General features: G+C 38.4%; 1 protein-coding gene across 2 annotated transcripts; it reads right to left on the reverse strand.

Annotated features, from left to right (window-relative positions):
* Positions 1-1422: 1422 nt before the first annotated feature.
* Positions 1423-22681, reverse strand: SLC17A3 (solute carrier family 17 member 3). Of its 2 annotated transcripts, XM_089918435.1 has the most exons (12): positions 21124-22681; positions 18835-18951; positions 15102-15313; positions 14496-14583; positions 11582-11668; positions 7807-7925; positions 7522-7683; positions 7117-7243; positions 6875-7025; positions 6495-6581; positions 5444-5584; positions 1423-5281 (listed from the first exon to the last, which is right to left on the reverse strand). In XM_089918435.1, exons 1-11 carry the CDS (start codon positions 21230-21232, stop codon positions 5446-5448), a joined length of 1398 nt encoding a protein of 465 aa, XP_089774561.1. In that variant the 5' UTR covers positions 21233-22681; the 3' UTR covers positions 1423-5281; positions 5444-5445. The 2 variants fall into 2 exon arrangements, with proteins under 2 accessions (XP_089774561.1, XP_089774560.1); XM_089918434.1 differs by lacking the exons at positions 6875-7025; positions 7117-7243 and having other exon boundaries at positions 5444-5580.
* Between the last annotated feature and the right edge of the window lie 660 nt (positions 22682-23341).

The raw sequence follows: 23341 nt of genomic DNA on the forward strand, positions 1-23341 counted from the left end.
CCTCCCCAAAGGTCACGGGAGTGAGACTGAAAATTCCACCCCCTAACCCAGATTGGATTCCCTTGGCAAGCAGCCCCCATCTTTTGGTACATTCCAAAAGTAACCACATTAACATAACAAAAGATACCTCTCCACTTGGGACATTCCGAGGTTTTTAGGAGCTAGGAAGCTAGGGACAAAGACCAAATATAAAATTCTTATTATAAATCACAAGATCACACAACACCCAATGTATAGTCATCTAGACCTACAAACCCATCAGTAAGCTCCCTCATGGACCTTTTAATACCCAGTATCGTCTCATATGGAGTTACCAACCCTTGTACCGTGATTCAGGCCTGTATAACCCAATATATTGTCGTATGGACTCCCATCTAACCCACCACGACACTGACATGTGGACTTGCATGAATGAACTGCTATGTGCACAGATCAACCTTTCACTCACAAAGGCAAAGCGGCACCATAATCCCATCCAATGTCTTCCTCTCTCATAATCATCATCATTGCACCCATTTTTACCTCTTCTTCTTTATTGTCAAACAATACAGGTGTGCCTCCTCTATTTAGGGAAGATTAGAGTCAAAAAACAAAACAACAACGGGATGGGGAAAACATTTTTGTATGCGTTCTGGATTTCAGAAAAGACAGCAGAAATCACTCTTAAAAACTTGATTGCAATAGGAAGAGTAAAATAGCCATCCTAAACTTTAGGAACTTTCACTGTGTAGTCTGTAACTTTTTAAAAAATAATACACCTAAAGATAGAATCATTTTAATCAACTGATTCAATTTGAAGCCATCTTTCATTTTCAAGGTAAATGTTTTAATAATATATTTAATAATCAAGATCTTGCAGATGCAAGCATATGGAGCCTTTAGGTTATACTGCCCAACAGGGAGAACTTAGAGGTTTCATTAGCACCAACTGGATTTTCTTTTTCTTTTGGGACATCAATATCATAGGGAACAAAGAGGGTTCATCAAACAAAAATGTATCTACTTTGGAACTCCTTAATTTAGTTCAACATGTATAGTCAGCAGGCATTTTACTGAGAAAAAAAAATGGACTCTTTTTCTCCCCCCACCCCGGCTTTATTGAGATATAATTGACATTTAACATTGTATAAGTTTAAGGTACACATTGTGTTGATTAGAAACACTTATATTGCAAAATGATTACCACGACAGTGTTAGCTAACACCCCCATCACGTCACATAATTACCATTTCTTTTTGTGTGCTGAGAACTTTTAAGATTTAAAAGTTTAAGATTTAAAATGTTGCCCTCTTAGCAACATTCAAGTGTATAAGACAGTATTATTAACTATAATCACTATGCTGTACATTAGATCCCCAGAAGTTATCTGTCTTATAACTGAAAGTTCATACTCTTTGACAAACATCTCCCCTTTCCCCCTTATCCTCCACCCCCTAGTAACCCCCATTCTAATCTCTGTTTCTATGAGTTTGGCTTTCTCAGATTTCCCATATAAGTAATATGCATTTGTATTTATCTGACTTATTTCACTTTGCATAATGTCTTCAAAGTCCATCCATGTGCAGAACGTCTTTCATTCTCATGGCTGAAATATATGTATATGTGTGTGTGTGTGTGTGTGTGTGTGTGTGTGTATCTTCTTTATTCATTTACCATTGATGGGTTGCTTCCATATCTTGGCTATTGTGAATAATGCTGCAGTGAACATAGGAGTGTAGATATCTCTTTGAGATACTGTTTTCATTTCCTTCAGATGTATTCTCAGAACTGGGATTGCTGGATCATGAGGTAGTTCTATTTTTAATTTTTTGAGGACCCGCTATACTGTTTTCCATAGTGACTGCACCAATCTACCTTCTCATCAACATTGTACGAGTCCCTTTTCTCCACATCCTTCTAAACACTTGTTATCTCTTGTCTTTTTGATAATGGCCATTCTAATAGGTATGAAATGATATCTCGTGGTTTTGATTTTGCATTTCGCTGATGATAAACGATGTTGAGCACCTTTTCATGTACTTGTTGGCCGCTTGTATGTCTGTCTTCTCTTGGAAAATGTCTACTCAGTTCTTCTGCTCATTTTTAAATCAGATTGGCTTTTTTTTGTTATTGAGTTGTATGAGTTCTTTATGTATTTTCAATATTAACCCCTTATCAAATATATGATTTTCAAATATTCTCTCCCATTAAGTAGGTTGCTTTTTCGTTTGTTGCTGGTTTCCTGGACTCCCTTTCTTAAAGAGAAAATTCATGTTTTTGATTTCATATTTTCTTTCTATATGTTCAAGGCAAACCTGTACCTGAATCCTTATTGTGTCTTCAAAGACCTTGCTCCATCTCTTCACCCTGTCCTTCCATATCTTCACTCCCGCTCCACTGTTTCTTCCCCGAAGCATCCCCTGGGCCAGTCCTTTTCCCACTTAGGTCACTCTTCCTTTCCCTCTATTCTCCTCTGGCTATATTCCCATCCCTTCCTGAAAATATTTTTCTTGCTTTCTCTACTCTCTCATTCTCATTCACTCACCAACAAACTGCAAAGTGACCTGCACACCCATATCTCTGCTAAATGTGTCATGAAAAAGCCACCAGTGAACTTCCAATCACAAGTTGACCATGTTCCTTTCCTGACCTCATCTAATTGAATGGCAGTGTACTTATTGCTGATCTGTCATCTTTCTTAAAGGCCATGTTCATGCGTTTCTATAAGAGTTGTGTCCTCCCATTGTTCCTCACATGTACAAGCCTGACCCTTTTGGCTCTGTTATGTGTGGGCATTTCTTCTTCTGCCCACTCCTTGAATGTTGGCATTCTGTCTTTGGCTTGGTATTTTTTCATTCACAGGCTCCTCCTGAGTATTAAATATTCATGTCTTTAGTACTGAACGTCTGTACTTTTATATCTTTGTCTCCATCCCAGGTCTTTTTACAAGTTTCAGATTTATGGTCTGGCTTTTTTTGGGCTTGCTGTTATGCATTGAACTGTGTCTCCCAAAAAGGTGCGGAAGTCCTCACGCACAGTACCAAATGTCACCTCACTGGAAATACGGTCTTTGCAGATGGTCAAGTTAAGATGAAGTCATTAAGGTGGGCCCTAATCAAATAGGACTTGTGTCTTTGTAAAACAGGGAAATTCTGACACAGAGACAGATATGTAGAGAGGGGAGATGAGACGAAGACACAGAGAGAAAGCTACCTATAAGCCAAAGAATGCCTGAGGCTACCAGAAGAGAGGCATGGGACAGATTCTCCCTCACAAACCTCAGAAGGAACCAACTCTGCTGGCATTTTGATTTTGGACTTCTCGAATTGTGAGACAATAAATTACTATTGCTTAAGCCACAAGCTCGTGGTATTTTGTTATGGCAGCCCATGAAACTAAGACACACACCCACTTATTTATCCCAGTATTACTGCTAACACATGTCCAAAGTCAACTCATTATCTTCCCTCTGAAAAGGACTCTTCCTGCATTCTCTGGCTTAGTTATTCAGACCACTCTCTATTCAGTATCTCAGGTTAGAGGCCCAGGACTCCTAACTCCTCTCTTCTCCTGCATCTATCTAACCAAATGCCATGATCTTTCACTTCTGCCTCCTAAATGTTACTCATATCTCTCTTCTTTCCATCCCAGCTCTTCCAACCCTAGTCCAGTCCTCACCGCTGCTGTGTGGACCACTAACTAGTCTTCCTGATTCTGGAATTGGGCCAGAGTGTCCTATCTAGAGAGAAAATCTGCCCATGTCACTATTGCTTGTAGCTCCCTGACATGGCGAACAAGACCTCCATGTTCTGGTCACACCCACCTCCCTAACTTAATCTTCTGCCCTTCCCTAACTGACCATGTAGGCAAGTGATTCCCTTCAGAAATGTTTATTTTTTTTCATGCTTTTGTACAAGTTGGGCTCCAATGTGGAAAATTCTACCATAACACTCCTCTTTTAACATTTAGCTCAGGAATTACTTGCAGAAGGAGATCTCCCCTGTGCTCTTCAGCTTAGGATTGGAACCCCTCATCTGGTCTCCTGTAATGACCTGCATGTCCCCCTGCTATTGTACCTAAGGCAATGCACTTGCCATGTATTATTATGTGTGTCTTCCACATCTGAATGGACAATAGTGACTGTGTCTAATTTACTCTAGTGTTCCAAGGGCCTAGATTCTAGACTATGCAAAATCTCAGTAATTGTTGTTGCTTATTCAAATTTGACCTTCTATATCCTTGCCCTAATTTTACACTCAGAACTAGCGTCCATCACATCACTTCTATACAAAATAACTTGATGGCTATAATCTCTATTCAACACAGTAGAGATCACCATGGGGAGCAACCTAGAACACAGTTTTGGCCCCTCTGAACATGCTATGACCCACTGACACCCACAAATTATAATTTAAAGAAATACTGAACCATTTCATGTTTTGAGCTTTATATATGACTTAACTACTGAAATTAGTTGGATCCTAGAAGGAGAAACATAAGAGACTCACACTGGGTAATTTGAGGACAGTGTTAGATGAGACAATTTACACAGGATTGGGAAGGTGGGAAGGAAACCACAAGATAATTCTTGAGAATCCCAGAACTTGCAACATAAAGGCCAAAAAAGGTTTGATGGGACATGGGAAGAGAGAAATTACCAGACTATGTGGAGAGGGCTGTCTGCTAGGAGCTGTGAACTATACAGGAAGGATCAGCCACCTGCAGTCCCCACGAGGAGGAACTTTAGAGATAAATACTCCCTATCCTCACTCTCCTGCCTCCACTGAAAATCCAGCAGGAGGCAGTGGACAAGAAAGTGTGGGATGCAAACCACTCAGGTCAGCCTCCTGGGGCCCGAGCAGGATGCAGGAGAGTGGAGCACACAAAGGGAGAAACACATGGACAATATCCAGCCCAACAAATATATAAATTAATATTCATTTTCACAAGTAGGAGGAATCATTGCCCTAGGGAGGTTACTGCCCTCGATTAAGAGTTTCAAAACATAGTTTCCTGTTTAGAGATTCAAAAACTGTGAATCTAGCCTGCTGGCTCCCATAGAGCAGCTCCTCTGAATTCATTGTTAACTCTATGAAGATGACATGTTCTTGGCTATCATTTTATTTGAATTTTCATTCATCTTATATTTTTCTCAAAATGAAATCTGAGTAAAATAAGGAACTGATCTCAGATTTGAAAAGAGCTACAGCAAAGAAAACTTTTTCTGTTGGTATTTTCATCACTGAAGTCTTCTCGTTTATGAAATAAGGTGCCTAATGATTTTCCATCCAAGGTGGGGTAACTAAGAAGGAAAAAGGGCATAGAATTAAAAATTTAATACTCCAACATAAAATAAAAATTAAAAAAATTGTAAATCAGCTATTCTCCAATATAAAATAAAAATTAAAAAAAATTAAATAGTGCTTCTCTGGTTATAACCATAGATGAAATAATTTTTCTTTACCTTCATAAACGAGTGAGTTTCCTCTCTTTAGCCCAGTCTTGGACATCTGCTTTTCCAAATATAAGGTAGAGGATCAGTCCTAATGTGTTAATGGCAAATGACAAGGAGAAGACATTCCTCCACCCAAATTCAGGGTCCTGAGGAGACAAAACTTCAAGTAAATATTACCCCTTTCATCCCTTTTTCTATGAAACTCATTAATAGTTTAGAAAACAATATTCACCAGTGGGTTTCCATGTAGAAATTCATTTCCTGAACACAGCTTAATAGTTTGATGGAAAGAATTTCAAAATGGATTCAGAATGTTCTTCATAAAATGGACTTAAGGACCGTTGCAATTAACCTCCAGAATTGTATTTGTCCCTATTTATCAAAGTGCCATACATTTTCTCTTTTGTGCGAATCATGACTATATATATGCTAATAATATTTCTTCTTGCAGTGCAAGAAGAATCTTGCAAGAAGAAGATTGTGGGCTTTGGAGCTAGACAGGCCTAAGTTAGGAGAATTCCAGTTCTACACCCTCTTAGTGGGAAGACATATTCTATCAGATTTTAATCATCAGGAAATGAGGACAATAATGTTTCATTTTCATAATTGGTGGGAGAATCAATAATTAAATGAGATCACTGCATATGAAATACCTGTAATAATACCTGCATGTATCAGGCACTTAAACATATTTGATTTTATTATCTCTTTGCTTTTGCATGGTTATGCAAATGAAAATTTCAAAGTGTTGCAGAAGTAATGGCAAGTTGCATAGATGCATGGATGCATCATCTTCTCACAGGACATCTATGTGGCTGTGTAATTTCAAATACTGGATATTACCAGTGGATCACTAGTGAGTGCTTTGGTTTCAGAATAAGTAAAGATTGAGGTCATGAAGGGAACCCTTTTATATTTTTCTTTGCCAAGTTGATCTTCATGACAAAGTTACCCACAATTTAATTTTATTATCCAAAATGTGAAAACATTTTTTTATGCTATTACCTTTATGAATGGATTCAGCAGAGTGTTTTAAGAATCCTTAACAAGAAAACTTTACCTGAGAAGAAATCCACTGACAGTGGGTGCCAGGATAGCAGATATCTGTGCAAACCCTCTCGAGGCTCCCATGAGAAAGCTGGAATGCCTGTGGGTGACAGGAATGTTCCAGGCTAGATCCATAGACACTTCAGCCCTGCTTAGCATATGAATCCATCATATAGTAATTATGTCAAAAAGGACTCTCTCTGTGTATATTCAATGAAAGGTACTGAGACAAATCAACAACACCCTCCTCCCACATACTTGAAAAAATGGCCACAGGCTATCAGTGGTCCTTACCCATGATTTATAATTTCACAAAGTTTGGGGCTCCTGGAAGGCTGCAGGTTAAATCTTTTTCAGGAAATATGAAAATGAGAGTGGAAATTATAGTCCTACCTTGGAGCAATATCTAAGGCATTGATATAGATCCCTGGCTGACTAAACAAGCTTGGTCCACAGGAGAGCGTCAGAAGGCTCACTGCTGTGATATAGCTGGAGGCAACGTATGGCAGGACCACAAGGGATGCTGAAGAAGAGAGACTTCCTATGGAACGAGGAACAGATGAATTAACCAAGATACATCTTTGGCTGTTGTATGCCTTATGAATTATCAGAGCTTTTGGTCCTATTCTTAACTAGAACTGTGGCAATTTTCCTCACTGTAACAAGCCTAAAATTCTTGGTCAGAAGGAAATCTGCCAGGTAACCTCCCAGGATGCCAACGACCCGGGCACAAATAAAAGGAAGGGCAGACAGGAAGCCACTCTGAGGGGAAAATCTTGAGTAAACCATCATAATAAAGGCTGTGAGATCACACCTTGTATTGATAAAGCACTAATAATCATACCGACAACTCTGAAATCATACTTTCCTAAGAAAATCAGTAGCTTCTTCCATCATACTCTCAGAAAAGCTACTCACATGACTGTTATATTATCTCTTGGTAATAAAAGATAAATTTTTCTAGATGGGATGATTTGTGAAGGCAGAGTAATTCGAGAGTCATGCAAACAGGAGAAATGGGTGGAGGGAAATATACTCACATCTCTGATATCAACATTGAACACAGAGCTGATGTAAGTTGGTGTGTATACAACCATTATGTTAATTAACCATTGATGGCTGAAACAGCAAAAACACAAGGACCAGAGGGGTAGACATCTGACCATAGCTTTGATGGGAAGAGGCTGCTTAGAAGAGCTGACCTGAAAACAAATTTACTGATTAGAATAGTAAGATCTGAGACACGCTCACACGTTCTTAGTCACCCTGATAAATCCAGATGCTGATACAAGATCTCTGGAGAAGGTCAGAGTTTTAATGTGTACCTGTTGGGCCAAGGAGGATATGATGTATTCTTTTTCTGTGATGTTCATCCATGGGTGAGTGACAGGGTCATCATAAATCAAAACAAACCAGAGAAGGCAGGAGACACAGCCAACACCTCCTGCCAGCAGAGGTAAAATTGGTAAACTTCTGTGTGAATTTTTTTACATTGTGTTATTTTCTGGTGTGGTTCCTGGGAAAAGCTCTTGCTCTTAATATCTTCTTCCCATTTCTCAAAATATTCACATGAATATCACAGGTTTCTAGAACCCATTCCTTTATATTTCTTGATTATTTGTGTGCACAAAAATCACAGACCCTAGGAATGACACTACACTTGACATCTCAACCTTTTTAATACTAATAAAGGAAAATGATTTCTCTGCTCACAACCCTTCTGACATCAAATGTGTGGGGTTTTCACACTAAGAAATTCTCTAATTCTCTACAGACACCAACCTGGCATCCTACAGTTTAGCTTAGTTCTGACACTATCTGGCCTTAGCACAGACCCTACAGAGTAAGGGCTCAGTCACACAGGCTGCCCCCTACTTCAGATACTAATTGCAAGTAGTGAGTCCTCAAATCACCCACACTTCTGTTCAACTTTACTACAAATTCAGAGGTTCCCACAACTCCCTCTTAGTCTGATAATTTGCTGGAATAGCTCACAAAAGTCAGGGAAATATCCATTTATGTTTACTGGTTTATTATCAAAAATATGATAAAGGATACTGAGGAACACCCAGATGAAGAGATACATAGGGTGAAGTCTGGAACGGTCCTGAGTGCAGGAGTTTCTGACCCTGTGGAGTTGGGGATATGCTACCGTCCCAGCACGTGGATGTGTTCACCAACCTGGAGGCTCTTAGAACACCATAGTTTAGGGATTTTTATGGAGGCTGTATCATGTCGGCATAATTGATTATTAACACAATCTGATACACCCTCTCCTCCTGGGAGGATGGAGGGTGGGGCTAAAAGTTCCAAGCTTCTAATCACTGCTTGGTCTTTCTGGTGGCCTCTAGCCTGAAGCTATCCAGGAGGATACCAAGAGTCACCTCATTAGACAAAAGATTTTCCTATAACTCAAGAAATTCCAAGGGATTTAGGAACTCTGCTTAGATGCTCCTATCATCCCCACCACTCACCATGAAATTACAAGAGTTTTAGCTCTGTGTCAGGAACTGGTGGCAGAAACCATATCTATATATTTCTTATTATGTCACAATTAGCCATTCTAATAGGTGTGCAGAGGTAGCTCATTGTTTTTATTTGCATTTCCCTAATGACTAAGGATGTTGAGTTGACCACCTTTTCACATACTTACTTTCCCTCTCCCTATCCTCTTTAGTGAGGTGTCTTTGCCCATTTTTAAATTGGGTTTTTGTTTTGTTATTGAGTTTTGAGAATTATTTACACACTCTGGATAAAAGTCCTTATTGTATATGTGTTTTGCAAGTATTTTCTCTCCGTCTCAACTTGTCTCTTTATTATTCTAATAATGCCTTTTGAAGAGCAAAAGTTTTTAATTTTGATGAAATCCAATCTATCAGCTTGTTATTTTATGGATCAAACCTTTGGTGTCATAGCTAAGAAATCTTTGCCTAAATAAAGAGCAAAGATTTTCTCATATGTTTTCTTTTAAAAGAATGATAATTTCAGATCTTACAATTACATCCAACATTCATTTTGAGTTTTTGTATAGAGTGCAAGATACGGATCAAAATTCTTTTTTTTTTTTTTTGAGCACCATCTGTTAAAAAGACTATCCTTTCTCCATTGAATTGTTTTTGCATCTTTGTCAAAAATCAGTTTATCATTAATGTGTAAGTCTATTTATGACTGTATTCTGTTTCAGTGATCTGTTTGTCTCTATGCCAATACCACAATGTCTTGATGACTGTAATTTTATAATATACCTTGACATCAGGCTGTATTAGTCTTACAACTTTGTCATTAATTTCCAAAATTGGCTATTCTAGGATCTTTTTATTTTCATGATAATTTAGTTTTCAGTGCATGTTTCACATCTTTTGTCAGATTTAGCACTGTTACATATTTTTTGATGCTATTGAAAATGGTACTGTTCTCTTTAATTTAAATTTCTGATTCTTTCAACTTTTGTATATCTAAAAATGTCCTTATTTTGCCTTTGTTTTTGAAAAGTTTTTTTTGTCTCTAGAATTCTATGTTAACAGATTTATTTTCTTTTTTCTTGCAGTATTTGAAAGATGTTGTTCCACTGCCTTCTTGCTTTTATTGCTTCTGATGGGAAAGCTGCAGTCATCATATCTTTGTTCTTCTCTCTCTAATTTTAAACTTTGACTGCTTTTAAGATTTCATCTTTATCACTGGTTTTGAGCCATTTTATTATGGTATAACTTGGTACAGTTGTCTTCATATTTCCTGTGCTTGAGATTCATTGACTTTTTTGGATCTGTGAGTTTAGTTTCCAACAAACTTGGAAAACTTTCAGCCATCATTTCTTCAAAGGTTTCTTTCTGCTCCCCCATCCCACTCCTCTCCTTTGGGTACTACACACCTTACTTATGTTCTCATTTTATTATTACTTTTTTCTCTGTGTAGGTCATTCTGGATGGTTTCTATTGCTACTTTTAATTTCATTAATCTTTTCTTCTGTTGTATCCTCTGTCATTAATTCAATCCTTATATTGTAGTTTTTATCTCTAGAAGTTTGATTTAGGGTCTTTAAAAATATATTTTGCATGTCTCTACTTAAATTTTGAACAAATATAGTTATAGCATCTATCCTTGTGTGCTAATTCTAACATTTGTGTCAGTTCTGGGTTGGTTGTGATTGATTGATTATTCTCCCTATTATGGATTGTGTTTTCCTGCCTTTGTCCATACCTGGTAACCTATGCCTTGAGCCAGACATTACGAATTATATCTTGTTGGGTGCTGAATATTTTTGTATTCCTATAAGTATTTTTGAGCTTTGTTTGGGGTACAGTTAAATTACATGGAAACACTGACCCTTTGGGTCTGGTCACCATCATTTGTTAGAGGGATCCACAATAGTGTGTCCTCTAGAGCTAATTATTTCTCACTATTGAGGAAAGACATTTATTAGGATTCTGCCCAATGGCCCAAGAATTATACAGTTTTTCATTCTGTCTTGTGGAAACAGGCACTATCCCTGATTCTCTATAAGTACTGGACACTATTCTTTAAATTTTTCCAATGATTTCCGGCACACACACACCCCCGCCCCCCACCGGCCTCAGATGATGTCTCCACACAGGTATTCTAATCAGTGCTCTGGTGAGTATCAAGGGGGACTCTGCAGATAGCCAGGGTTTTCTCTGTGTGCAGTTGTCTCCTGTTAGGCACTCTTTCCTGTGAGCTCTACCTGCCTTACTTTCTACCTGCCTTACTTACCTCCATCTCCTCAACTCTGATACTTCTGTCTCTCACAAACCACCACTCTGCAAGTCTGTCCCCTACTGCCTGCTAGGGCAGCAGATTTTGCCCAATCACTTGGTGTTAATAATGCATCATGGCAGGTTAACAGCATCATAGGCAGGTTGGTGTTAATAATGCATCATGGCAGGTTAACAGCATCATAGGCAGGAGGACTTCCAAATCCTTTGACGGTATAAGTTAATTCTTCCCTACTATTATGTTAAGACATTTTCTTTTACTAGGATCTTTCTGTCTCGATTCATTTCCTCCAGAAAAGTACACACAGATAGACACTCAGAAGAATCTCCCTGAATATGAAAACCTAGGAGTGGGGAGACAGCAGCTTACCAAAGATATAGAAGACAAAAGGCCACCCAAGGGCTTGACTGATGTTGCCACCCAGGAGGATGGCAATGCAGCTTCCCAGCATCATTCCTGCAAAGAGAGAATAAGCTGTGGGGCTCTGGACTGCCACCTGACAGATGCCTACAGAATGACAGATGACATGTTACAGAGCAGTATCACCATAAAGAGATAAGCATAATAGAATATATGAACTTCAAACTTGTGATTGAGTTCATATGTTCTCCTGAGGACCCATTTTTCTGGCAGTTCCCTAGTAACGTTGCAGATGACAACCATGCTTCCTTTTATGCCATTTTAATTTTTAATTACACAATTCATATAACATATGCTATTGTAAAAGTAAATTACTGCAAAGAACCAAGGTTCCCCTCACATGCCCCCCAATCCATCCCCACTCGAATGTTAACCAACAGCTACAATTTATTATATGATGTATAATTGCATACATTTTCCTCTCTGCACACATACATAATGTATATCTATACATACATGCATCTCTTGGTAAATGCATTTATGTAATATGTAGACAGAAAGTTAGATAGATTTGTCTATTAATGTGCTAATAGCACTGTTTTAATTTCCATGGCTTTACCAAGTATTCTCATATATAGTGAGGCACATATCCCTTTTACAACTTCTTCAAAACTAGACTATTATGTTTTTTTAAATTTTCCAGATGAACATTAACATCAACTTGTCAACTTTTATATATATGTATGTGAGTTATTATTAATTTTAAATAAGCAGGACCATAATGTACCTATTGTCCTGTGACATTTATTTTTTATTTAACAATTGGGCTTGTAAATATTTCCATGTCACTGCAGATGCTACCTAGTTGTTACTTATGAACATAAACTTAATTTTCACTTCTGAACTTAAACATAATTTATTTCTGTACAGTAAAATATCAAAGGTACACTTGCTAAACCAAAGACTGTGCATTTTTTGACAGAACTGCTGAAGTATCCTGCTAAAAGGCCATACTAAATTAAACTGCCAACAGAGATTGTTTTCCTCATCTCTTGACAACATTGGACATCCTCCTAGTTTTCCAAATATGAATGCAAAACAGTATATAAGTTTTTCTTTTTATAGTGAAGTTGAACATTTTTTTCATTTTTATTTCTTTTTTGAACTGTTCATAATCTTTTTTTTTGTTTCTTTCACTTGCTTAACTTTGTCTCAATTTATAGAATCTTTATGTGTTGTGAATAATAACCCTCTGTCTGTCATGCTGGCTGCAATTCTATTCTCCCGATTTAAACTTTGTTTATGGTGTCTTTTGTAACCTAGCAGTTGTGAGTTTTCATGGGGCCAGATCTGTAAGTTTCCTCTGTAATGACTTCTAGATTTACTCCTTTGCTTAAAAGGGCTTTCCTGATCTCACAGTTAAAAAAAAAATCAGACCAGGGCTTGGACTCGTGTCCCCTGCATTGGCAGGTGGATTCTTAACCACTGTGCCACCAGGGAAGTCTCGGCAACAACTGTTTTTTATAGCAGTATGTTCTTTTAAAATGAATATCATCTACACATATTCCCGTGGATCTCTCTGATGTTATTTGTTAATTATTTAAAATCTTCTTTGAATTCCTTTATTAATTTCTTTTTCATTTGGGTTAGTTCTTGCAGTTTTACGCGCAGGCTCAGCGGCCATGGCTCACGGGCCTAACCGCTCCACGGCATGTGAGATCTTCCCAGACCGGGGCACGAACTCGTGTACCCCTACATCGGCAGGCGGACTCTCAACCACTGCGCCACCAGGGAAGCCCCAGTTCTTGAGTTTGGTTTCTCTCTTTCATGCTCTTGATTTCCTTCAAATGTTTGAGGATTTGGGAAAGCCAATCCTTTTTTTTTTTTTTTTTTTTTGCGGTACACGGGCCTCTCACTGCTGTGACCTCTCCCATTGCGGAGCACAGGCTCCGGATGCCCAGCCTCAGCGTCCATGGCTCACGGGCCCAGCCGCTCCACGGCATGTGGGATCTTCCTGGACCGGGGTACGAACCCGTGTCCCCTGCATTGGCAGGCGGACTCTCAACCACTGTGCCACCAGGGAAGCCCAGCCAATCCTTATTTATATTTGAGGATATCCCTTAGTCAGCTGTGATAACCAAAGTGAGTTTCCTTAGTCCAAACTGGAGCCTCCATTCCCCTATCAGTGGATATGAGCTCAGATGACAAAGATTAATCCTCCAGGGTTGTGAAGGGCTCTAGAGAGGCATAAGGTCAGGCAGGGTGTGTATGTGTGTGCACGTGACTCGTTTTCTGGACTTGAAGAATCCCTGGCTCTCCTACCCTTCTCTCCTTACCCAGCACCCATACTTTGGCAATTTCCAGTTTGTTAGCCCTACTCTTTCCATTTTTCATTTTGACTCAATGTAACTGAAGCTTTCTTCCTCCAGAATATTCATTCCAAGTACACTGTCCAGACAGATCATTATCAGAAAGCAGTTCTCAGGACAACTGAGAGCAATTCCAAAGAAAATTAAGTTGGATTCATGCCTCACACTGAACACTAGTATAAACTCCAATATGTCAAAAATTTAAATATAAAAAATGAAACCATACATATTCATTAAAAGCCAGGTTGGATGCTTTTGTAACATTTCTAACTATGACTCAAACCCAGAAACCATAAAAGAAAAGAACGATCAATTTGACTACATAAAAATGTATTTTTAAAAAATGGCAAAAGGCATTATAAGCAAAGTCAAATCACAAATGACAACTTGGGGAAAATAACTAAAAGTCATGTCACAAAGGACCCATCCCCCTAGTTTATAAATACTTGATTGACATTGAGCAGAAGACAAAGAACCTTTCAATAAAAAAAGTTGAAGAACTCAGTGAAAGAATGTTGGATTGTAGTGGACTCATTTCCGTTATATGTTTTTACCTGAGAAAGCAATGCTGCAGAGTCGGCTTCGTTCATTTGGAGGACTCCATCTTTCCCAGAGTGCAAACTGACCCCCATATCCTAACCCCTGAAATAAAAATAGAGTTCTTGATATGTGGTCCCATAGAGAAATTCATATCCAGCGCATATTTATAAAATATCTGGGTACCAGGCTCACGCCCTGAAGTATTCGAGTTGCAATGAGGAAACCTAGGCCAAGGTCAGCTGCCAGAGGGGTGAAGAGAACGAGAAATGAGGATCCAAGCAGAGCAGCACCAATCATTCGCTTTGTTCCTACTCTTCCAGCCAGGTATCCACTGGGAGCCAGTGTCAGGATCACGCCATAGTTGATAGAACTAAAGATGATGCCCTGGATTTGAGGGCTCCAATCATACACAGGGGCCTTAAAGAAACAGAGATTGCTTTGGCAAGCCATTTACAGGAAGGCTGTTGCATAACTTAAGAAGCCTCTTTAGATCTTCCACTTGCTTTCAAATCACTATTTCCTCAATTAAAACTTCTTAACATATAAACTCCAGAAAAAATAAATATCCAAACAAACAAATAGCAAAAACAAGAACACAACTTAAATCTTGCATTGCTTACCCCCGCAGGAAGACTTTTTGGGGAATTATTTGGGTCATCAAATGAGTCAACAGGCAGCCCCTCAGTGGAGCTGTTAAACTGGGACTGATGGTTTGTGCTGTTGGCCATGGTTACCATGGTGATGTTCATGATAATATTTTGTGCCATTATTATGAAGTTGCAGAGATGTGTGATGAAGGCTATTCCATAGCGAGTGGAACATAAGCTTGGAGCTGGAAATATTATGACATTATATTAGTGCTTTCTTTATTGAACCATCATTTATTTTTCACAAGTTATAATACAGAAAGGTATAACCTGATGATTTAAATGGCACTTCTATCGGCTTTGGGAAAGAAAGATTACAAAAGCAGAAAATGACTGAGTTGAGTCAAAGCGTGTTTTATACCACAGCTTTATAGACCCTGACTTGCTCTGGGGTGTTCTGTTCTTCCTGCAATTTTGTCTCTCCCATTCCTAGGTTACTGTATTCTATGGTTGATGAAATTACTCATATTTAAATATATATAGATATGGATATATAGAATATATATATTAAAAGTAAATATATACGTATAAATGAAATATGTATAGTATACATATTTAAATTATATAATTTATATGTACTATATTATATACATATATAATGTAAATTTTAAACATTGAAGGAGTTGTTCATTGGTATAGATTTATTATTCTTCTCATATGTCTCAGTCAGTGAGGGCAAACTTTCATTTAAATTTTGAAATTAAACCTCTAGAAAGATTTTCTCACTAGAGAAAAATTGACACTGACAAACTGTGAAAAAATACAGTGAAAGTGAAAAAATAACAGAAAAAGAAATGAGCACAAAATTAAAATAATCTGTTTTTGTACTTCCAGGAAAGACGGCTATTGCCAGGAAGAAACTATTGCAACAATCCAGAAAAGAAGTGAAGAACCGTGAACTAGGGTGGTAGCAGTAGAGGAACTAAGATGTGATAAGATCCCAGATAGATTGCAGTAGGGGAATAACTGAATCTTGGTTTCAATTTTACAGATGGGTGAGGGAAGGGCATTAGAGAGGTTCTTGTTCTAAACAGCTGGAAGAATGGAGTTGCTGTTCAATGAGGAAGAGAGTTCTGCAGAAAAAGCAGGTTTGGGGGCAGTGGGATGATAAAGAGCTTATTATTGGACAGTTAAGACAAAGATGCCTTTTAAGCACCCAAGAGATGTTGAGAATATTGTTGCATATAAAACTCTAGAGTTTAGAATAGAGGCTGAGGCAAAACATTGGGAGTTAATAACCTTCAAGATGATACTTGAAGCCATGGTATTTAGGAAATGAGAATAAATAGGGAAGATAACCAAGGACTGACTCTAGGGCTCTCCAATGCTTAGAGGTTGGATAAATGGGAAGAAACTGTCAATGGAAACTGAAAAGGAATGGTCAGTGGGGTAGGAAGAAAACCAGGAAAGTGTGGTGTCCTGGAAGCCAAGGGGAAAAGGGCTACGGGGAGGAGGGAGTGAGTAGGTGTGTCAGATGTTTCTGATAGGTTATATGTAACATGATGACTGAGCATTAACTCATTTAGTCCTCACAATAACCCTGTGAAGCAGCTACCACTATTCCAACTTTACAGGTGCAGAGCGGTCAGCTAATCGTATAGCTCAAGTGTCTATGCTCGTAACCACTGCACTGCTTGTGTACAGTGGCTTTTATTTTGTCCCAGATGATTCCATGAGAATACCTTTGCCACGATCCGAGTGCACTCATCTGTGGGGTTTGTATGGCTGTATGGTGTAGGAGAGGATAACAACACCATGCATCACCAAGAAGTCTTCAAAACTTCAAGAAAAGAGGTGCCTTGAGGTTTACAAAAGAGCCTTTCCCTCAAGACCATACTCTCTTCTCCTTAAGTAGAACACAGATCTTTGCAGTGAATGTAGTGGGGAAGGAAGAATTTGGAAGAAACTTGGAAGTGTACTGTAATTAGAGCGAGGAGCTAAAAAATAATGTCTTTGTAAAGGTTTTCCTTTCTTTTTTGGAGCTGGGTGATGACTTCCTATGTCAATCAAATCAACTAATAATTTATCTGTTCTTTGGCCTCTGATCTCCCCAGCTTGCTTTGGGATCCTAGAGGCCAAAGGCTACAGAAAGCGAGTATCAGCAAACCAGGAGACTAATGGCTCACAAATGGGTGGGGTGAACACCTGCCTCATGAGATTGCTGAAAGATCCACTAGAGGCTGTATTTAAAAGGCTTAGTCTGGTGCTTGCTGCATATTAAGTGTTCCCTACAGGCTGCTACGTGTGTCCTTAAAACTTATTTGTTTCCCGTGTCTAGTTAAAATATATGAAAAATAATGTTGGTACAACATCTCATGTCTTAAAATTTTAAAACTCAATATATAATACAATAATACTGCCTTTTGTCCAATTGAAGTTATCATTGATTTAAGATGCATCATTTTTTGCTCTACTAAAAATCAATTGATCAACTAATCGACAAATCAAACTTAATAGATCCAAAACTAAACTCCTAAGTTCCCCCTCCCAACCTTGCTCCACCCAAATTCCTTCCCAACTCAGGTGATAGAAGTTCCATCCTTCCAAACACTGCAATTTATCCTTGATTTCTTTCTTTCACAGCCTACATCCAGTCTATCTAGAACATACTGCTTTCTTTCTTTCTTTCATTCAAAATGTATGTAGAATTCAACCACTTCTCACCAGGGCCACTGCTATCTTTTTGTTTAAAGCCTCTTCCATGTGGTTCTAGCTACCAACCTCTCTTGCCTAGATTTTTGCAATAGCCTTCAACTTGACTTCCTGCTTCCAGTCTACTCTCATTACAGCATTTGGAGTGCTCTAGTCGTACCATAAATTTGATCACGCCATTTTCTGCTCAAAATTCTCTATGTGGCCACACTATTTTTCAGATTAAAAACTAAGGTCTCTTTAGTGGCCAATGGAGATGAAGTATTTATAACCATTGCTTAAAATTTTTATTTTTCTTAGGAAAAAGCCCTGAGGAAATAATAATTCCAACTGTAGACAAGTGTTATGTTACAGGATATCATGAGATATATAGATAGATATGTTATATATAACATATACAATATGTTATATCTATATAACTATATCTATCAATTAATCTATCTGTATGATAGGTAAGCAAAAACCCCCAAAACTCCACAACTTAAATATCCAACCACAGGGATTTTTCAGGTAAATAATACTTTATCTATTGGATATATTGGAATAATAATATGTATCCTTTAAGAATAATGATTGTATTATAAAGCAAATTGAAAAGTATGTGTGGTCCAAAACATACAACTTAATATATACAGCACAGAACTATATAAAATATACATGTAAACGAAGGCAATAAAAACAAATTACAGTGGTTACATTAAGCTTAGTAACATCTTTTTCATATCTTGATTTTTTGAGGTTTCTGTAAATAATTTTTTATACTTTACTTAAGCAATACAATTATGCTTACAATATTACATGCAGTAACAAGCAGAATACACAGTACTGTGTGTAGACGATTTGGTAGCATTTATCAAGAACGCAAGTGCATATGGACTAAGATTAGGAGGTAATCATCAAAAATAAAATACTTTTTTAGAAATGTACATTAATAGTACTTGATTTTTAAAAAACAATTAAACACCTTAAAAGACATGAATTCATTTCTTTGCATTACGATATTGTAAAAACCCACCATAAAATCCTAAAACCACATAGTCAAGGTTGAGTTTACCTTTCCCAGGACTGAGCTTCTCATCCCCTTGTACATCTTGGGAGTACTTCCCTGCCGTGGGACTCAATTCTGTCATGGTGGCCATTGCGTTCTTCTCTCCTGATGACTGTTTTTCACCTACAGGGTGATATGTTATCCAAGGTGTCAGCCACGAGAAATGAGACTTCTTGGAAACATTTAAAAAGCGGGCAACAGGCAAACAGAAGCTGGGCCGTTCCATCTGCATGGGGTATAAGCAGGATCATTACCTAGTCCTGGCTCAATACAACAGGCGTACGGCGCCTAAGGCGTGGAACTGTTTATTATGTAGGATCTGGAGTACTCGCTGTGTGCCAACTTAAGAGCGCTGGATTTGGAGCTAGGCATTTCTAAGTTGAAATCCAGCCTTGTGATTTACCTAATGTGCTGAGTGCTACCAGGAGCAAATTTGTGTGTTTTAGTTTCCCATCTGCTGTTAACAAGAACAATGACAACAACAGCGCGGCAGCAGCACCTTCATCAAGGACTGTAAGGATTCAATAGACTGCACGTGCCTGGCGCTCAGCAAGTGGTTGCTATGTGGTTTATTGCCATCGTCGTTGGAGCTACAGATGTGGGTCACCGCGGAGCTGTCTCCTTCTAGCATCCTCTACTGCACCTGAGAACCTGGCTTCTGGTACCCCTGATGACTCCCACACTGCTTCCCCGTTTGACCCACTGTGAGTGTCGCTAACGTGTGTCATCGATAATTGGAGACCGAATTTGTATAATGAGATGATACAAGTTTTAATTGGATAAATTTGACATGTAATGTGTAAATTTAAGGTGTACATCTCGTGTTACTTTGATACATTTATATATTGTAAAATGGTTGCCGTGATGATATTTATCACATTATATACTTAGTACAATATTATTACCTATGTTCAATAAACTGTACATTAAATCTCTATGGCTATTTTAGTACTTGGTACAAATTTGTACCCTTAAATACCATCAGTGTTACTCCCTACCCTCCATCCCCCGGTAACCACTGTTTTACTCTCTGTGGCTTTTTTACATGTTTGATTTTAAAGATTCCATGTATAAGTGATATCATGCTGTATTTGTCTGTCTCTCTCTGGCTTATCTGATTCAGCATAATGTGCTCAGTATCCATCCATGCTGTTGCAAAAGGCAGGATATCCTTTTTTCTCATAGCTGAATAATATGCCATTGTGTATATATACAGGATGATACAATTCTAACCCTGATCATTTTTGGCCACAAGTTGATGATAGGTCTACAGTGTTATAGAAAAAACCAGCACAGAGATCTTGACCTTTCTGCTTATAAGAGAAGTAAAACGTCTTTCCTACATACAATATTAAGATCTTTAATACCCAAGGGGATTCTTGTATGGTACTGTGTGTAGAATTACAATATTTGTGCTATGTTTAGTGCTCAATTTATTAATGTTAAACCTCTTAAAGGAAAAGTTTCAAAACACGTAACTATTTATGCCACTAATAAATCAAAGTTGTTGGTTCAATAAATAATATCCTCTTAAACATTTAAACACTGGCACTTAACTAGACTCGGTCTAAAACCAGTGTTGCAAACTAAGGCATGGCTTCTTAGCATTTATAAAAATTAAAAGTTTCATTAGTGCAGTAAAAGTTTCATTACTGCACGTGCCATAGGCTGCCCCCTTAGGATATAAAGTTAGACCCTCTCTGGTGGCACACGGCCAGCAATGTTGCTTCTCTTTCTCACTTTGTGAGAGTGTGGGGTTACCAGGGTTGATTGGTCTTTCCTATTCCTGACCCCGCTTTCCCTCAACTGCTTGCCCTACTTTCAGGACCCAAATCCAACAGTCCTTTGTATAAACGAAACTTGTAGGAAGACATATGTCCTTTAAAAAATGGGGCAAACTTCTGTCTATTCCCCTCTACATATTGAAATTTTACTTTTAAAATATCCCTAATAATGCTATCCTTCTTTGTGTTATAACTATTATATGAGCATTTCTTATATTAATACCTTCTTTTTAGAGAGTTATTATGGAATCATGGTTTTAAAACGATTCCATTTCAATGTAATTCTATTTTCTTTTCATGTTATAATTATCCTACTTGGGTGCAGGTCAAGTTCAGAGTGTGGCCTTTGGATGTCTCCTCTCTATTTTTATTCATTGTTTTTCTTAAACAGCTTCATTGAGGTATAACTGACAATGAACTATGCTTATTTAAAGTGTACAATTCCATAAGTTTTGAAGGATGTATACCCATGAGACAATCAATGCAATCAGAATAGTAACTTATACATTACCCCCTGTAAGTTTCATCCTGTCCTTTTGTAATACTTCTCGGAAGCATTTCCCAGCTCCTGCCCATTCCTCCTGCTCTTCTACCCCTGGAAACAAAAGATTAGCTTGCATTTTCTAGCAATTTGATAGAAATAGAATCATATAGTATGTCCTCACTTTTTTCCTGGCTTATTTCACTCAGCATAATTATTTTGAAATTCATCTATGTTGTGTACATTAATACTTCATTCCTTTTTATTGCTGAGTAATATTTCATTGCACGGTTATACCACAATTTGTTTATCCATTCATCTTTTGATGAAAATTGTATTGTTTGCCGTTCATGGCCATTACAAATAAAGATGCTCTGAACATTCATGTACAGGTCTTTGTTTAGACATGTGCTTTCATTTCTCTTAGATAAATACTTACGAGTGGTACCTATGAGTGGATAAATACCATATGGTAAGTATATGTTTAACTTTTTGAGAAAATGATGAATTGTTTTCCAAAGTGGTTGTACCATTTTACACTCTCACTAACAGTGTATGAGAGAGTTCCAGATCCTCTACATACTCAACAATTTGATGTGGTCAGTCTTTTTAGTTTTAGACATTCTAAAGGATGTGTAGTAATATCTCATCATGGTTTTAATTTGCATTTCTCTAATGAGGCTGAGCATCTTTCCACGTGTTTATTTGCTATCAATATATCTTCTTTGGTGAGGTGTCTCTTCAGACCTTGGCACTGGGCATTCTAATTCCCTGGTGTGGCCAGAACATTTCAAAAATAGGCCTTTTAAATGTGAAACTAACACAACATTGTAAATCAAGTATACTTCAATTGAAAAAACTAGGCCTTTTGTACCTAGGGAAATTGCCCTGATTTTAATTGCAAAGATTGCTTGGGAGATACTTTCCTAAAGACAAAGATGTGGCCACCTGCATTGTCTTGCACAACCTGGCAATGCTGAACAGGAATATGTTGTTTTTATTAACACCTTTTCCCTATGGGTGATATTTATTCTCACTTCCATGTTCTGTTATGATGTCAGTCAATGTAACTCTGTGGCTGTGAGACTTTACCATCCCCCTGCTGTGGGACTGTTTGGACTGGAACATTCTGAATGTTAGATTACTTCCAGTTTTCTATTATCTCTGTTCTAGACAACAAGGCATGCCTTGTCTCGGAAACCTGAGTGCCCAGTCCCAGCAGATGTGACCATATATTCAATACACAGAGATCATTCTCCCAGGAGGTTTTACAAGCATTCACTCACACAGCTAAACAGGTGGTTGAGTATAGGCAACAAACAGGGATCCACATAAGGGAAAGTTCTGAGAGCAAGTGGCTGCCAAGGGAACATCTGAATTCCAGGGAAGGTTGGTGACCTCAAGAAAGTTTTCTGGCTGGATGCCCCGGCAGTGAGGTTGCAAGGGTAATACAATTCCACTCCCGCTAGCCTCCAAGGCATAGGACTATACAAAAGAAACTATATACATATATTTATATATTATATATGTTTTGTATATGTGTGTGTATACACACACACACGCACACATACTTTTTAACAGCTACCTTATTTTCCAGTATTGGTCCAGAAAACGCTGCTGGTTGCCTGAGTCAGAGACTATATGGCATCCTGTGATGTTTCTGGTTCGAAGCAGTGTTCACAAGGAATTATACTGAGGTTTACCTTCCTGTAGAGGCCACTGGGTTTAAAGGCTGGGGGTGTGCAACCAATAGTACCCTCCCTATACATCTGTGAGGGCACAAGTGTCATCAAAAAGTTGTAACTTCTACATCTCGGCCTTGAGGACTCTCCCTGATCACCTCCTTCCAACTGTCTTCAGCCCACCTACCATTTTCTGATGGCCCTGGTGACTGTTCCATTGCCTCATCTCTTCTTCTATCCCCAGCCATTTTAGTTTGGTTAAATTTCACACCATCTCACTGGTTCCTACTCAGCATTCTTCTAGATGCTGTCTTAGACTAGAGTCACCCCCAGCCCTGTCTTGTGTCAAAGCCCTGGACCCTAATTGATCTGGGTGGGAAATCAACGAACTTGATTACAAAAGGATGGAGTCCCTCAGGACACTGGCACTAGTCCTGTTGCTGCTGTCAATCTGCCCAGGAGAAAAGCCCTGCACAACCTTCGCGGGGGCAATGAATCTTCATGTAAGAGATGGCGCTGTGATTGCCAAGGCTTTCGTATCTGAAGTGTTCCTTCACAACCACTCT

Source organism: Delphinapterus leucas, chromosome 10, assembly GCF_059928025.1.
Source record: "Delphinapterus leucas isolate spDelLeu-1000000601 "Yukka" chromosome 10, BTC_Dleu_Yukka2, whole genome shotgun sequence".
In the NCBI taxonomy this organism is placed as follows: Eukaryota; Metazoa; Chordata; class Mammalia; order Artiodactyla; family Monodontidae; genus Delphinapterus; species Delphinapterus leucas.